This window comes from Pseudopipra pipra, chromosome 6 (assembly GCF_036250125.1).
Source record: "Pseudopipra pipra isolate bDixPip1 chromosome 6, bDixPip1.hap1, whole genome shotgun sequence".
NCBI lineage: Eukaryota > Metazoa > Chordata > Aves > Passeriformes > Pipridae > Pseudopipra > Pseudopipra pipra.
The window spans coordinates 55362086-55379221 of NC_087554.1; the positions used below are offsets into that span (position 1 = coordinate 55362086).

The 17136-nt window shown below is 36.6% G+C and overlaps 1 protein-coding gene across 8 annotated transcripts in view; it reads left to right on the plus strand.

Moving 5' to 3' along the window:
• The window catches only part of KLC1 (kinesin light chain 1), a 66540-nt gene that overhangs the window by 36171 nt on the left and 13233 nt on the right, over positions 1–17136 (plus strand). For 7 of the 8 annotated variants that reach the window (XM_064659292.1, XM_064659299.1, XM_064659291.1 and 4 more), the window contains exons 2-12: positions 2757–3018; positions 6282–6512; positions 8510–8588; positions 10487–10712; positions 11240–11327; positions 12060–12161; positions 12805–12978; positions 13135–13234; positions 14078–14127; positions 14217–14284; positions 15669–15777. In XM_064659292.1, the coding sequence (XP_064515362.1) occupies positions 2758–3018; positions 6282–6512; positions 8510–8588; positions 10487–10712; positions 11240–11327; positions 12060–12161; positions 12805–12978; positions 13135–13234; positions 14078–14127; positions 14217–14284; positions 15669–15777 (1488 nt within the window). In that variant the 5' untranslated portion in view covers position 2757. Of the gene's footprint in view, positions 1–2756; positions 3019–6281; positions 6513–8509; positions 8589–10486; positions 10713–11239; positions 11328–12059; positions 12162–12804; positions 12979–13134; positions 13235–14077; positions 14128–14216; positions 14285–15668; positions 15782–17136 lie in introns of all 8 variants that reach the window. The other variant, XM_064659293.1, reaches the window with a different exon arrangement.

Here is a 17136-nt window from a genome sequence, read left to right on the forward strand (position 1 = left end):
AATTTTCTGTAGTGTTTTATGCAGAGGTCATTTAAACAGACACCCTACAAAACCTATGCCAAAAGTTGTATTTGTGTGAGCAGGAGAGATCGGGATTGTAACAGTTCTAACCACAGAACACTTGAGAATTGTTCTCCAGGCTGCATGGACCATCAGGTCAGTCTGTGTCTTGATGCAGCTTTTGGCTTGACTCCAGCTACAGCATGGTTTGCTGAGGCAGTGGAAGCTTTTAGCTGCATTTGGTTTGGAATGAGGTGGCTAAAAAAATCTGGCTCACCGGATTTAGACAGCACGTATTAGTAAAGCAGGTCTGCTGCTGGGATGCTTTTAAGTATGTTTTTGCCCCATTGGGTTTAAACCTGCTTTTCCTCTCTTCAAAAGCTGCTGTGCTGGCTTAGCCATCCTTAATTGCTACTTCAGTGTATTTAGCCAGGGCTGTGGACCTGATCTGACAACCTTTTTTTCCTTACGGTAACAAATCAGTGTCCTGGTTTCACAGCTTAGCTGTAACTGTGCACACAGATGTGTGTTTAGGCTGGATTTCGTGTGTCACACAGGTGCTTGCTTTCCAGGCTACTTCATTCTTTTTTTATGAAGACATGGCCATTGCAAGGCCTAATGTACTTCTTGGTGTGAGTTTCTGGGTTTTCTGTAACAGGGAGTGGGTGCTAATTTATCAGTATTCACCCCTTAGAATTCATTTTATTTCTACTGTGGTGTTTAAAATATGTAATTTTTTAAAAAAATGGCATCTATACATGCATTACAGCCATACATGGATACACCTGCTTTTCATCTTTGCTGTAGAATGGCATAATACTCAGGCATGCAGAAGGAGCTGTTCACATGGGACAAACAGATGGTCACTTCATTAAATATTCTCTGCTGGTTTTATTTCCTTATAATCAAAGGTTTGGTTCTTTGCATTCAGGTGTGAAATTACCAACAGTAATTAAGGTTGAGCTGTATGCTGAAGTTAATGTAATGGATAACAATTTCTTATATGATTGTGGGTGTTAGAAGCATTTATTTACAAATTTGGCTCCCATTAAATTGCAGTTAATTATTCTTCACAACTTCAGAGAGTATGTGCTTTAAAACTGTGCTTTTAAGCGTTCTGGGTAATAGTTCTCAGGTTATAAATGAGAAATGTGTAAAAATCCTTCTCTTCATCAGGTTTTCATGAGTTAATTTCTTATGTCATGCTAGATTAGCTGTTTTATACAGATTTATATGCTCCATATTAATTAATATGTGAATATGAAGTTCTTGAACTGGGGTAAAACTAAATTCACTGCTTCCCCAGAGTAACTGTGTTTTGAGACAGTTGATTATTACAAAATAAACCAGTGTCGTGTACAACTTTTTTTTTTTGTGTAACAAATGAATCTGTGCCTTTTGGGTATTTCATTGCAGGAGATCATAGCAGAGAGGGTAATTTGAGTACATATGAACAGAAGGAACAGTCTTTTATTTTTAAAGTAATACAAGTGTATAAGAGCACATCTTCTGGCTGTTGTCATGATGTGCATATTGCATGTTCCTTATAGCAGTTTTAATTCAATATTTAAGTGGATGTAATTTTTTTTCTTCTAAAACTACACTTGTTTCTGTTTTAATACAGTTTAATTAACATTAAATGTTAGTTTATCAATGCTTCTCCAAGTGTCTTCACATAGATGTGATAATTTATTGCTCTTGAAAAATCTTTCCTATTTCATTGTAATTTATACTTCCTGGTTCACTCAGAGATATAAATATATTAAGTGTAAAGGAGTAATTTCTCAGTTCTCGTTATTTTCATTATAGAACATTTTTCTGATGACATTTAAAAAAGGTCAAATTATTTGCGCAAACCTGTTTGTCACTTCAGTAACAGGACGTGGGATAAGTTTCCTGAGTTTCTAAACTTTTTTGGATCTTCATTTGCATTTCGTAGAGATGTTGACAAACATTCAGAAATTTGCTATCCTTAATGTAGGACACAAGATACTGACAAAATAGCACCAGTGAAATGCTTCTTGCAAGGGTTGTGTTACACAAACTGCTTTTTCCAGCATGAGGCAGCTGTTGCATCTTGATCAAAACACCTGCATCTAGACCAAGGCAATTGAATGTCTGTGTGTAGCTGTAGAGTTACAATAATGAATGTAAAATAGTCTTAGGGGGAAAATATGTAGTCATAACAGTTTTTGTAGCCTTGGGAAAGGATGAAGATGGTGTTTTCTTTTTACTGGAAAAGGATGACTTTTTTCTCATAATTGATTGATCAACCCTTTTAGAAGGCTGGATGGTATTTCTTCAAATTCTTCAAGCTCTATTTTGTGGTTATTTTTAGAGTTCTAGATCAGCAGCTTCTGCAGTTAGCTATATTTATTATAGTGTCTATTTTATACACCAGCTACTTTCGTACCAGTTTTTGCACAAACTAGAATCCTGGAGATGCAGCCCTGTTCTTCAGTGCTCCTTAGAAATTTTTCTGCAATGCTGTAGTCTGTATTTTATTATCTGATGTTGTCTGATTCATGAATGAGTGTTAATATTAAGTCTGGAAGTAGAAACTGGAAAACTTGAAACAGTGTTCAAACCCAGAACTTAAAACATTGTAAAAGTTGTGCACAAATATAATTGCATTCGAATATACATTTCACATTTGTATGTTTAAATGACTTCTTAAAAGAAAACTTCATTCATTAAGAGAGAATTACTTGTTTTATTTTTACTTTTGTATTAACTATCGTACTCTTCCATTTCAGAATGTATGAAAACATGTCCACAATGGTGTATTTAAAGGAAGAGAAGTTGGAGAAGCTTACTCAAGATGAAATCATTGCCAAAACTAAGCAAGTGATCAATGGACTAGAGGCACTGAAGAATGAACACAATTCAATTTTACAGAGCTTACTTGAAACACTGAAATGTTTGAAGAAAGATGATGAAACTAATCTGGTTGAAGAAAAATCAAACATGATTCGAAAGTCACTGGAAATGCTGGAGCTTGGCCTTAGTGAAGCACAGGTAAAATTGCAGTAAAAATAGAGCTTTTCAGGCTTTGAGGATTTGCATTTGCCTTACTGGGTATTAGTAAAGTGCTGGGGCATTTACATTTTTCTTGTATGTTAAGGAAGACTGCTGTAATTAATAGGGGTACTTACTGTTTGTCTTGCCGTGTTACTGAACTAATTGTGCATTCAGTGTTAAAGCACTGAAGCTATTAACTGAGCTCCTCTATTAACTGAGCTCCTCTTTATGTCAGTGAGACAGTTATATTTTCTGTTTGGACTTTTCCACAGCATTAGGCAGGTAATGTTCGAGCAGCTCAAGAACTGAGCAGTGGCATGTTAACTCTAAATTATTGCATAGGAAGGTCTCACACGTACTTCCACACACATAAATGAATTTGCTCCAGCCTTTGAGCTCTGACACAACCTTAAATTCTGTGTTTATATTCCCTTGATTCTGAGATTCCTTATAGTAACTCATGCTGCTCCTAGAGCTTAAGAATCTCTAATGCTTATTAAAATTTTACTAAACCAGAATTGAATCTAAAACATTTCAAAAGTTAAGAATTGAGTGCAGAATCTGAACAGCTTTCCATGGTGCATTAGAGAAAGGACTCTGAGCTAATTTCAGGGAACTCTCCTAGTTAAGGAAGGTATCTTGTGCAGAAGATGAGTGAAAAGATGCATGCTTAGTTGGGCTGTCAGGACTATGTTTACAGTACAACTTTAGGGTATTTTATACTAGATCAAAAACCTGAAACAATGTGATGTGACAGTCACCAGTGTAAAATGGCAGAGTGCTCACAAATGAGTTGAAAATGCCAGTGAGTTGGTTCTATATTAATAGAGAATACTAATAGGCTATATTAATATAGAATATAGGCTTCATATTGGTCTATAACTGTGCTGAGGCTTCTCATCTGAATTGAGCTATTATTGCTTGGTGATCTGGAAGCTGTGTGCATCGGATCGTGGTGAATTGAGACTGAGAGAATGAAATATGGGTTACCAGACATGGGAACTTAGAAGCCCTGGACATTATGGTACAGACTGTCAGGCCTTGTTATGTTATACAAGCTGTGATCCCTCATATTGGGAGGAAATACTAGAAGATACATGGAATAAAATTGCAATAGTCGAGTTACCTTTAATGGTTGTTTGTAGAAGATCTGTGAGTGAATTAAAAACTTCTCTTTCCTAACTTTGACATGGTATTGGGACTCTGAAAAGCTGATTCTGATTCTTGGCTCTGTCACATTCAGCAGCCTCAGCTGCAGATATTCCTGCCTTGTTTGCTTCACCTGGTGCTTTGTGAACTGTGATGGGGAGGAGCCGAGAAGGCTTCATTGCTGCCTTTGTTAGGAAACCAATTACACTTCAAACTACTGCTCTCAGACTCAATAAGGCTACTCTTCCTGCAGCTTGGTTGTAACAATGTAGTAATTTTTTTTTGTTGTTTATTTAAATTGAGAAATGGAAATACGTTATAGATTTTTTGTGATATGCATGTAGGTCTGGTGACATAAGTGTTATTTCCATGAAAATGAAACTAACTTTGCTGAAGAAGTGATCAGACTTTCCTTTCAGTTAATTCTAAAGTAAGATTACAAAAGATTTAGTTTGCCATTGTAGCTTGTTTGATGTTTGAATATGTTGACCTTATTACCACAACTTTCCTAAATGTTCTTTCTGATGTTACAAATGCCACTGTTTGAATAGACCACGTAATTTAAAATGCTGGATATGTAAATATGTAAATAGGTGGGTGCTGAAGTCTGGAGATTTGGATTAATTTGGAAATTATACCTGGAGTTTTTCTTACCTTTATAGGAAAAAGTTGTTTGTAAAGGCTTGATGAATTTTTTGACACCTGAAATTTCAGCTAAGGACACCATCTGTTTCACATTAAATACTTAGTTTAAAACCACTTAAAGGGAAATTTGTTTTTAAAAAAGCATGAAATTGAGGAGATGAAATACTAGTAACTTGGGGACATCAAACTGATCTAAAAGATTTGTATTCTCACCAGTGGTCCACTCTTACAAGTTGTGCTTCCTGGGAGCTGTTCTGCATATGTCAGTGGGAGATTGCATAAACAGTGAAGGGAGAATATCTTATGCTGCTAGTGTTTGGCTTTCATTTAATAAGCTCCTTTTTCATTTAACTTTGCTTAGCAAAAAAAAACCCCAACCCAAGCAGACTGCTTTTATGGCTGTTCTATTTTTGTCCGTAATAAGACTGGGTTTGAATGTCTGCACTCTCAAGCTTATAAGTAATATAAAGTGCTTATATATATTGTGTGATCAATGGCACATTTAGAGCTCAGTAGTGTAACTGCCCCTTTGAAGTATCATCGTTATGCTGAGGTGTTCATCCTTATGAACTGGAAGCAAATGAATCCTCCTCCGTCTGGAGGCTGCTGAATTAGGACTCCATGTTAGTTCTTAGGTTATTTTTGTGATCCTTCAAGTTAAAAGTGCTTCATTTCATGTTAGTAGAACAAAGAGTTCATTAATTCCAGTTCATCAATCTAGTTCCAATTTTTCATGTATTTTAAGATTATATTTAATTTTCAGGGAATTCTAAAGCAATTTAAGCTTCTGATAGCATCATGGAAAACAGTAATTAATAAGAAGTTCCTCTAGGTTGGGACCCCCAACATAGGAAGGACGTGGACCTGTTGGTGCAAGTCCAGAGGAGGCCATGAAGATACTCAGAGGGCTGGAGCACCTCTCCTGTGAAGGCAGGCTGAGAGAGCTGGGATAGTTCAGCCTGGAGAAGAGAAGGCTCTGAGGAGACCTTACAGCCACTTCCTGTACCTAAACGGGCTAGAAGAGAGATGGAGAGGGAATTTTACAAGGGCGTGTAGTGATGGGACATGCATTAATGGCTTCAAACTGAGAGAGAGTAGGTTTAGATTGGATGTAAGGAAGAAATTCTTCCTTGTGAGGATGGTGAGACACTGGAACAGCTTGCCTAGAGAAGTTGTGGGTACTGCATTCTTGGAAGTGTTGAAGGCCAGGTTTGATCAGCCTGGTCTAGTGGAAGGTGTCCCTGCCCATGGCGGGGGATTGGAATTAGATGATCGTTAAAGTCCTTCCCAACCCAGACTATTCTGTGATTTTAACTGGTAAAAGAATTTCAAGGAACAGTGAGAACAGATCTGCAAAGAAGAGAAATGTGAATGTTTACCAAGATTTCACAGCTGTCAGGCTTTTATGTTAAATATAGGACTGGATTCTAGGGGAAGTAAGTCATGTGACACCTTCTGCTTTTTAGGTAATGATGGCCTTGTCAAATCACTTAAATGCAGTGGAATCAGAGAAGCAGAAACTGCGTGCTCAGGTTCGCCGGCTGTGCCAGGAAAATCAGTGGCTACGGGATGAACTAGCCAATACACAGCAGAAACTACAGAAAAGTGAGCAGTCTGTGGCTCAGCTGGAGGAAGAAAAGAAACATCTAGAATTCATGAATCAATTAAAAAAATATGATGATGACATTTCACCATCAGTAAGTAGCTGTATAGTAAAAAGCACCTTACATTTACATGTGTTGTAATCTGCCTATTTAGCAAGAAATAACATTTTGCCTTCAACATAAACTTGTCATTAAAATTCTTACCTTGTACCAGTGTCACATAGGTTGCAGAATGATTCTGAGTTCATTCTTTTAAATTTTAAGAGTATGTATTTTACTGTCTGTAGATCATAAAATACATGAGGATCAAAATCCATAATACTCATTTACTATCATGTAAGCTTAAAAAGTATGAAGAACTGAACCAACTCAAAATCTCATTTCTATAAATTCAGCAGGTAAAATAAGTGGGGAATGTAAGCTATGAGAGATCCTAAGTAACTTGGGGACTTGGCTTATTTTGACTGCAGGAAAAATACTTAATTTTCATCTAGTGAAATCAGTTTTTAGCTTTTGTATCTGTTGAGAATTTACACAAGAGTAGTCTTTTCAGGTTGTCCTGTCAGACATTGTGATCATCTACACATTTTCAAGCCCATTGTGTTACATATCTGTAGATTCAGAGAGAAATTGGATGCAACTTTAATTTACAGAAATAACTTATTACTTAAAAAAAAAATCTGATTTATTTGCCCTTTTAAAAATGTTTTTGTTTTGTTTCCTTCAGTTAGATGGCACTGTAGAGAAAAATTTCATTTTTTGTGTTCAGACCTTCTCAGCTGTGTTTTGGAAGGAACAGTTTTTCATAACTAATTATTTCAGCAACATAATGGTTAAAAATATATGCGGTTCAGTCATGCTTAACTGGCTGCTTGACTGATCCTTTCTAACGTATTGTGAGTAGTGAGAGTTGTTTTGGTTGGTTGCAGGCAGAACTTTGCAGTTCAGTTTTGTGGTTTGTAGCTGAATACTGCCTGAGAAGCCTGTTCAGAAAAGTGACAGGAGGAGGGAATATTGGGATTTTGATGTGCTAACTGTCAAGCTGTAATCTGCAGATGGCCTAAATAGCACTATTATTTGAAGTTTAATTGGCAAATAGAGTCAGAGTAAGCAAAGCATCTTTATCATCACTAACCATATGGACAGTGTCTGCTGTTAGCCTTTGAAATAGTCAGTTCTGTAGACTCAGGATGAGGTTGAATCTGCACACTTAAAATTATGAACTTCCCGTCTGAGATGTAGTCCCATCAATTTGCTATTTTTGCAGTGCACCTGCTTTGCTACCATTGAATTTGGATGCCAGCAGCAGCAGTTGGCTTTTCCTCCTCTGTGGAAAAAGGTGTTGGATGGAGAGTTCAGAAAAATAGGACTGTGTTCTGCTCCTGGGTCTTCTCCTTACTGAGCTTAACATTTCTGAGAACTTCAACTATTTATATTATGTAGAGTCCACATTTAAGAAATGGAATTGAGGGGTGATCTGTTTCTCTGTTGTACATTTGGAATGATGTAAAATACATTTGGATGTTTAAAGTCAATATATACTGATGGATTGTGCAGAAATTAATATGATTCCAGATGGAGACTATTGGAAATTAACTTCCTTCCAAGTGGGTTTTTTAAGGTTTTGAACCTTACAGATCACAATTGCAAAATCAGTTATTTGTATGGAAGCTGAGTACTCAGATATTGAGGTCTCCTTAATCCTCTCCCTTGTTCATCTGTAACTGCTCTCTATGACTAAAAAAGCACCATGGTCAATTCTGTATTCAGCAGTGTTTACTCTTCACTGGGTACTTTCATTAGATCTAATGCCTCTGTGAGAATAGCAACTGTGTTCTTGTGTGCCGAAATTGAGACTGAAATTTAGGAGACCTGATTTCTATTCCTGGCTCTTCTGAAGGTGTCCTGTATTGTTTTGGGACAGGGTGTGTAAATACATTTGAATGTAAGACCTTTATAAAACTGTGAGAAATGTTATTCTCGTCAATTCTGAGGTTCTGAATATGGGGTTTTCCTTTAACATTGCTGATTAAATGGATTGTCCTTTTATGCCTTAAATTTAATTTCTTGGGTTTGTGGTTGTTCTGTAGGAGGATAAAGATACGGATTCCACCAAAGAGCCTTTGGATGACTTGTTTCCCAATGATGAGGATGACCAAGGACAAGGAAGTAAGTGCACCTCAGATTAAAATGTTGGTGTATTTCTGCAATGCAGAGCATGAAGATGCTCTTTACAAAAATGAATCCATGCTTGGGATCCTCTGGGACACAGCTAGAGTGGTGAATGCCTCTCCTGGAATAAGGAAACCAATCATTGATACACGTTATATACATTGATGTGTACAGAACTGGAGCCCAGTTTTTTAAAGAGAGTTTAGCAACTGTTGTAAAGATCTTTAGAGCGACTTAGTTTCAAAATTCCTCCCACAATCTTTCCTGTGGGCCTCAGAATGGAAAAGGTTAGTTCCAAGTGACTGAGGTGAATTGTGACCAAATTCCGTGAATTCTGTTAATGACCTTTTTAATGATCTAAGATTTTTATGGCAGGTTTCTGTATGAAGTCTTTTTCATATAGTCTTTTGTCCTTTGCTGAGATTGTCTGCCTTAGTTTTACTACTCATTCTGGAAGTATTGTTTGTCTTCAGGTCAGAAGGGCTGAGGAATATGCAGTGGAGTTTGAAGTAGAGGTTTGGTAGTGGGATTGAAAAAAGGCATTAGCAGATAAGCCTTGCTTAGTAAAATGTGCTTTTTGTGTGGGTGTACAGCTGGTATTATATAAGGTATTGATATTGTAGTGCCTGTGCAGTATGCCAGGAGCAGAATGGTTCTTAGTAGACAAATGACTTCAGGAAAAATGTCTGAAGTGACCCACCTTTGCAATCCACAGTTTCAAATTTCCTTTTTGGGCATGCACACAAGGCACACTGCATTTTTAACAGCATGGTAATGCTGTCCATAGCCAGCAACGAAAGGAAGGCTTGGAGAGTTTACAATAGGTTAGTGTTGATCATGACCTCCTTCCTTAGCTCATCCTTCCCTAGAATTTTGTAGTAGAAAAGGTGAATAGCAAAGCTGGCCATATACCCACGTAGTCATGTCCCTTATTTTGCTTTACAAAAGACAAAGATGACATGTTAACTCTCTGACCTCCCAGAAAAATGCTGGAATGCTTTGGTGCTTTGGCAGGCAGCGACTGTGGGCATAGGCTTGGAATTGTGTGATTCCACTGACATAAAAAGACTCCCACTTGCCATAAGAGTGTTTCTTGTGTAATAGAAAGGAGAGGAGAAAGTCAGACTCTTGGCTGGAATCCTTATCCTGTGCGTTCTTAGAATTTAATGAAAATGAGTTAGAAGAAATTTTCTAAATCTCCTCAGGAATCTCTCAGGTGAAGAGAAAAGGAGGAGTAGATTTTTCAGGGAGTGGGAGAGTGAGGGTTGCAACAACCAAAGGTTAAGACCCCCTGGCAAATAAGTCGCTAAGCCTGATGTTAGTAAGTAAAACCTGAAGGTTGGCTTTGATGACTCATTGCCTTTTTCTCTGGCAGTTGTTATTTCTGGCATCCAGGGTGTTTTAGTCCTTTATGTGCCAACCTTAAGTGCTCCTTGGCATAGCAAACAAAGGGAAACAAAAAAAATTTGTATCTTTAGAGGAGAATCAAGGAGAAAGGACAAATCATTGAGCTTTTCTGCAGGTGTTCATCTTTTCTATGTTAGTGTTCCTTTCCATGGGGAAACACTGATATTTGTAAGTGCAAAATTATCATACAATCTTGAGAACTGTTAATGGTTTGATGAGCTGAGTTTCCGACTTTCTCTGTTAGTTTATTACATTTGGCCCTTTAGAATTGTAAAATAACATGATACTGGAAAGAACATGAAGAATAAAATGGTCATATTTGCACTGTCACTGTTCAAGACAGCATGGCTGCTGTGAAGTATGCTCTGATATTAATGCTGTGCATTGAAGAAATAAAATTCAGTGAGTCTCACTGTGTCATTGAGCAGTAAGATATTTTAGTTACAGTCATCTTTTAATCAACTTGAAACCTTGCTGATTTCTTTCAGTTCAACAGCAGCATAGCAGTGCAGCAGCTGCTGCCCAACAAGGTGGCTATGAAATTCCAGCAAGATTACGGACCCTTCATAATCTTGTTATTCAGTACGCTTCCCAAGGGAGATATGAGGTTGCTGTGCCTCTCTGTAAACAAGCTCTTGAAGATCTGGAGAAGACTTCGGGTCATGACCATCCTGATGTTGCCACTATGTTGAACATACTTGCTTTGGTGTACAGGTTTGTATACTGACACAGATAAATACCAGTTTAGTAAATACTTAGTATTTGGCTACAGCCTTTTGATGTTCAGACTAGCATTTTTTGACTATTCTATTTTCCATTAAATTTATTTTCCTTTTTTTTTTTAATTATTAAAACCGTCAAGGGGGTCCTGAAATATTTGCATGTCTCCCTATACTTAAAAGTCAAACAGCTTGCTGTATTTTTGCCTGTGCCTTGGCTTTGGGAATGAAGCTGGGTTTGCTACTTTTTGTGTATGAGAGGACATGTCTTGATGACTTAGAGATAATCTAGAGCTAGAAATTGGACAGCAGTGTAGAAATAGTACATGCTCAGTACAGTCCCCAAGCAGCAAACTACTTTATGGTTACAGGCTTCAGGTTTTTTACTTCCTGATTTCTGAATATATTCTCAGTTACTCCTCTTTTGTTGTAGCATCTTTAGGCCAGTAGTGAAGTCACTTTAGTTTTCATGACTTTCTGTTCTGAATCACCAGTATTGATTGTGTCTCTTTAAAAATTCAGAGACCAGAACAAATACAAAGATGCAGCAAATCTCCTGAATGATGCCTTGGCTATCCGTGAAAAGACTTTGGGCAAAGATCATCCAGCGGTTTGTATACACACAATATCATAATTTTGGTTGTGTTTGTTACTGAACTTTTTTTCAACTAATTCTAATATCAAACTTAACAGGAAAGTTTTTTTTATGACCTGGCTTGTCTTTAAACAGTACAGGTAGGAGACCACGGTGTGACATCCTTTGTTTTCTCTTAAGTATTTATCCTGCCTTTTGAGCATTATATTCAGTGCTGTTTTCACTGTGAATGGCTTGCATATACTTGATTTTTGAATTGCATGGATTTTCTATGGGAAATCAATTTGTGAAGAAAGATTTTAGTTTGCTTACTGAAATCACTCTTATAGTCAGATTGAAGGGGCGCTTCTGATTTGTTTTACTGCTGCTCGTAAATGAAACGTAAATCAAGTTTTTTGTATGATTCATGTGCTGCCTCACTTCTTGTAGCCTGTGGGAAGCAGGGCAGCTCTGAGTACAGTATTGATGCGAGAGGTTCCTTTGTAAAAGAAGAACGTGTCAGGAAGATGTGTGCACTAAGTGATATTTCCAAAAATGAAACAAATTTATGTCATGATTTTGGGTTTTTCTTTCCTCTGTTGTGTATGTATGTGTTTTAATTATAATTATTTCTTTATTTGCAAATTTCAAGAGATCTACCCTGTGCATGGAAAATTTGAAAACATAAATGCCTTGCAGATGTGTTCATTTTTCAGGTATTTGTATCAGCAAATTTCAGCGAGATTAACATTTCTCTACTGTTGACAGGTGGCAGCAACTCTAAACAATCTTGCAGTACTTTATGGTAAACGGGGAAAGTACAAAGAAGCTGAACCACTGTGTAAGCGAGCTCTGGAAATCAGAGAAAAGGTATGAGTGCCAAATGCAGCACCTTTGAATGGATTTTTTGAGGGAAAGGGCAAAGTTCAACTCTTTTTTTTACTGTTTGGTTAGGTAGATCTGCCAAATAAACCACAGAGTTAGCAATGCCCTAGTAGTTAGCAGTTTCTGAAGTTCAAAACAGTGGGAAATTCTGGTTGTGCTACAGGATTGTTGGAGCACTCTGAGTATATACTAAATTCTGTATTTTGTAATTAACCTTCTTTACATTTTTCTTTCCCATTTGATGGCTAGATAGTCTTTGATTTGACAAGAGCATTGGAATTAAAAAATGAAACATCATTAAAATTTTTGATTGTTCTCTGACAATGTGGATATTTATTTTAGTCCATGAGACTGAATGCCTGTATCTTCAGGCTTGGTATAATACTCTCCTTTACTACTAAAGTAACTTTTATTACTTACTTTATTCCTCTTATGGGTTGTTCTACAGCATTCTCAGTTTGTAATAGAGTTCAGTAATTTTCATACTTTTCAAATGCAACTTTTGTTTTTGTCATCCTCCTGTTGAACTGATGAACCATAAAAGTAACAGGGTATTTCTAAATTATTTATTTCTAGGCCCTGATATGATGATTAGAGAATGTTTTAATACAGTCTGTTTAATTTTCAGGTCCTGGGGAAAGATCACCCTGATGTTGCCAAACAATTAAATAATTTGGCTTTACTATGCCAGAACCAGGGTAAATATGAGGAGGTTGAATACTACTATCAGAGGGCACTTGAAATCTACCAAACTAAGCTGGGACCAGATGACCCAAATGTTGCGAAAACAAAGAACAATCTGGTAGGCCTTTCCTAGACTAAACACGAGAAAAATGTTCTGATGGATTGAAATGCGCTTTTATTCATCACGTATTTATTATTTATTATTGTATTTGTTATTTATGAAGATAAATAAAGCGGTGTGCTGATACCTTTTGGGGGGGTATTTTGTTTTTAGGCATCCTGCTATCTAAAACAGGGCAAGTTTAAGCAAGCGGAAACTTTATACAAAGAGATTCTTACTCGCGCCCATGAACGGGAGTTTGGCTCTGTAGATGGTAAGAAACTGAGTCCTTGTTTCATTTGTGTAGTTATTTTGAAATAAAATTTGCAGGAAGTCAGTAGTACCCTGATTAAAAGTGTTGTCTGCTTTAGGTGGACTTAAAAGTGGACGTAGAAGGGTTGAAGTACATTCATCAAGAAAGCTTTTAGCTGCAGCAGTAATTTTTTGTTCAAAAGCAGAGTTTTTCTTACATGAGGTAGACTTGGTAGTTTATGATTTATGAATTGCCTTTTATCTTATGCCCAACCAAACCCAATTTTGGTATTTTTATGGACACAGAAAAATACATGTCACTTTCCAGTCACAGGAAAATGTCAATGCAGGATTTTTAATTATATAAATAAAGACATTGTCAAGGCAAGTCTTCCTTGTATACATTTAAAGATTGAGGAAAATACATTTAAATTGGGAATTACACTGTACATTGAAGTCACATGCATTTTATCAACTATAAATTGCAGAAAAGAATTTTTAATGCATTGCATGACAGTAGCATACGCACCACTTAGGAGATGTCAGAGCAGTTGTTATGATAAAAGAAATAAGTGCATGTTTTCTAGCACAGAACTAGGCACATGACAAATTGGTTGCGGTATATATTGACTTCAAAGCTTCTCAAAAATAACTGTTTCTAAGTTCAGATAAGAAAAGAAGACAATTGTAAAACTGTAAAAGAAGAGGTGCATGTTTTATTTATCTGCTGCTTGTAGTATGGACAGTAAGTTTTTTTGTGGTGGTAATAGTATAATTCCTTGGCTCACAACTTCATTTCAGAAATCAAACAATGAATGCTTTGTGGTTTTGTTGTTCTATAAAATATTTTCTTCTCTTTCACCAGAGGAAAATAAGCCTATCTGGATGCATGCAGAAGAGAGGGAAGAATGCAAAGTAAGACCATTGTCGTAAATCTTTTTTTTGAGCTTTTACTTGTTTAAGTTGCAAATCAGTCATTTTTTTCAATGATACTTTTGTTCTAGGGGAAGCAAAAAGATGGCACATCTTTTGGAGAATATGGTGGCTGGTACAAAGCTTGCAAAGTTGACAGGTGGGTAATTTCTTGACAGGACAAACAACACAGCAATACCCAATATTGCAGATTAAAGCATGTTTAAAAATTAAACCAAACCAGCTACTTGGTTAGGACTATAAATAGTTTTAAAAATTCAGCGCTCAAGGCTGGGTTTCAGGAACACAGTAGCAGTTTTCAAGTCCTGAGGCTGTTTTTAATCTAGGCTGGTTAGATCTAGTAAGTGGCATAAAATTGCACCAGTTGTGTTCTTGGCAGTCCTTCATGTGGCAGCACAGGTCACCATTCCTTCTTTCTGTACTGCTGGTTGGCCTACGTGCCTTCTCTGCCCCATCAAGGCCTCTGAAGAGAGCCAGAAATGAGTCTGTGTAAATAACTAAGCCTTTAGTTACTTAGCTGGCACAAGAAAACAAAGTTAAACTGCTGCAGTTAAGCGCTATTTGAGTTTCTAAAGCTTGAAGAATATAGTTGTGTTAACGAAAGCACATACTTTAAAGTGCAGTAAGAGAAATAAGGACTTCAGCTTGGATTATACTTGGTGAAATATGTTTTGTTTGCTTTAATTTTGTTCCATTACTGCAATTTTTTAATGTGCAGGTGGTACAATTGTGAAAAAACCTGCAACTAGTACTGATTATCAGTGAGGGTTTTTAGTTTCTTGAGTGTTTGAATTCTCCTATTTAACAAGCATCAGAACCTTTGTACTGAAATCTGCTCTTTTTTAATCCATCCTGAATTCTGGGTGCAGTGTGTTTTGTTGGTTTGTTTTTCATGTACTAGTTCATTCTAATGCATGAGAAAATCTTTTCTCTGCTGTTACTGGAGCAAAACTGCACACAACAATACTGTGACTGAGCTAATTTTGTGCCATTGAAACAAAAATGCCTTGTTGGAGTGTGAGACCTGTTAATGGAACAGGCAAATTTTTTTTCTTTTGTTATTCAAGGACAGTTTGAATGCACAGAAACTGCAAATAGGTATTAAATAAAAGCTGGTGAAAGAAACTGTTAATTACTTCTGTGACTAACACATGCTAGAGTAATAGTCACTGTATGCATGAATAAGCACATTTTCTGGAAGCTTCACAATTATTCAGTTGGACACGCTCCTCTAGAGCTAAATTTTCACCTTGAGATGCAGCTGAGGAACACAAGGACATAGCACTCTAGTTTCAGGGATGTTGACTAATCCCAGTGTGAGCTGTTAATGCACTTTGAAAGGGATCAGCAGGTTATTCCATGTACATGAAGTACAGTATAGTGTATGTCAAGAGAGACAATAAATTATTACAAAAAATATGATAAATACTTTCTTAATTTAAGTTTTTATTAGTGAACTGAGAAGAGTTTGTGTGTGTGTGTATATACATAAGTCTTTTTCTTGTTTTTTTTTCTTTAAATAGTCCAACAGTAACAACTACTTTAAAGAACCTTGGGGCACTTTACAGACGACAGGGCAAATTTGAAGCTGCTGAAACATTAGAAGAGGCAGCAATGAGATCTCGTAAACAGGCAAGTATGAAAATTCACCTGAATGATGTTTCTGCATTGTGGTCATGCAGATTTTCAACTTCAGTGTCACACCTACAGAATATATAAACTTGGAGCTATTCAGTGTCTTGTGCCTGGTGTTGACCTCTGACTGAAGTGGTGATAAAATTACAGTATAAGCGGGGACTTGCTTTTAATGTGGGGAAGTCCTGTGCTGTCTTTGAGCTCTCAAATCTACTGTTCAAGTAACCCTTTCTCCCTTCTCTTAGAAGGTACAAGAGACTTTGTTTTTGTTGGGATTTTATTGGCTTTTTTTTTTTCTTTCCTTTTTGGATGATTTGAAAGTATGTAAGACTGGACAAAAAACGTGTTGTCAGTCAATGTTAAAATGGAAAGCAAAGTAAGTAAATATAAGTAAATAACATGGAAGTTCAATTTTAATTTCAGTATGTATACAATAACAAATAAGACTTGTATTTTTATCAGAAGTGTCTTGTTTTGTTGTGGGGGGTTTTTTTCTTTATATGTCCATTTAGAATTCTAAACTTAATTTCTAAATTGAAGTGAATGGACTTAGGTGATGGACCATGTCTTTATTGATAATGTACTGGTTTTTTATTGGTTATAGTGATTTGAAGTTGTTTTTTAAAGAATGATACTGCAGTGTTTGATGTATATAGAAATAGATGTCTGGAAAAGGGAGAGAGTAAAAAAGTTCCTGGCAAACCTCATGCTCTTTTAGTGAATTCAGCAACAGCTCCCTTTGATATAAGGTGGCCTAAGTTCTTTCTTCCATAAAAAAGAATGGAAAACCTGTGAGTGTTTGCCAAAGAATTGGAATGAAACTGGTAAGAAGAAAGTATAAATCTGGGAGAAAAGTTCTTCAGCAAAGAAAATTCAAGGAGTGGGGGAGAATAGTTGATACAGATACTTTCTTTTACTGAAGATGATTTTCACATACTTTTACTGAAGGTCCATTTTCAGAGTGTCTCATTCAAATATGATTTGAAAATAAGAAATGAACATGCACTGCATCTTAACATAACTTGCTTTGGTTCTTGGTTTTACTGTTGCCATTACACAAGATAACTTTTTAGCATGAACAGATACAACCAGGATAAATTGGCATAATATAATAGTAACTAAGAAGCCTGGAAGCAAACTTAACATGTTGTTATGTTTGTTTCCTTCTTTATATTAGGAAAAAAACCCAAAAATCAGACTACCAGATTTTCAAGTTCAAATTTTTATTGGGAAGCGTGGAATTGATTATTTGGGAATTAAGGCTCTTGCTATTGGAGAAAGTCTCTTTTTTAGAGTCCCTATTTAATCATCCCTCTTCTGGCTTGTCAGTACCACTGCAAAAACTCTTCCTTGTCT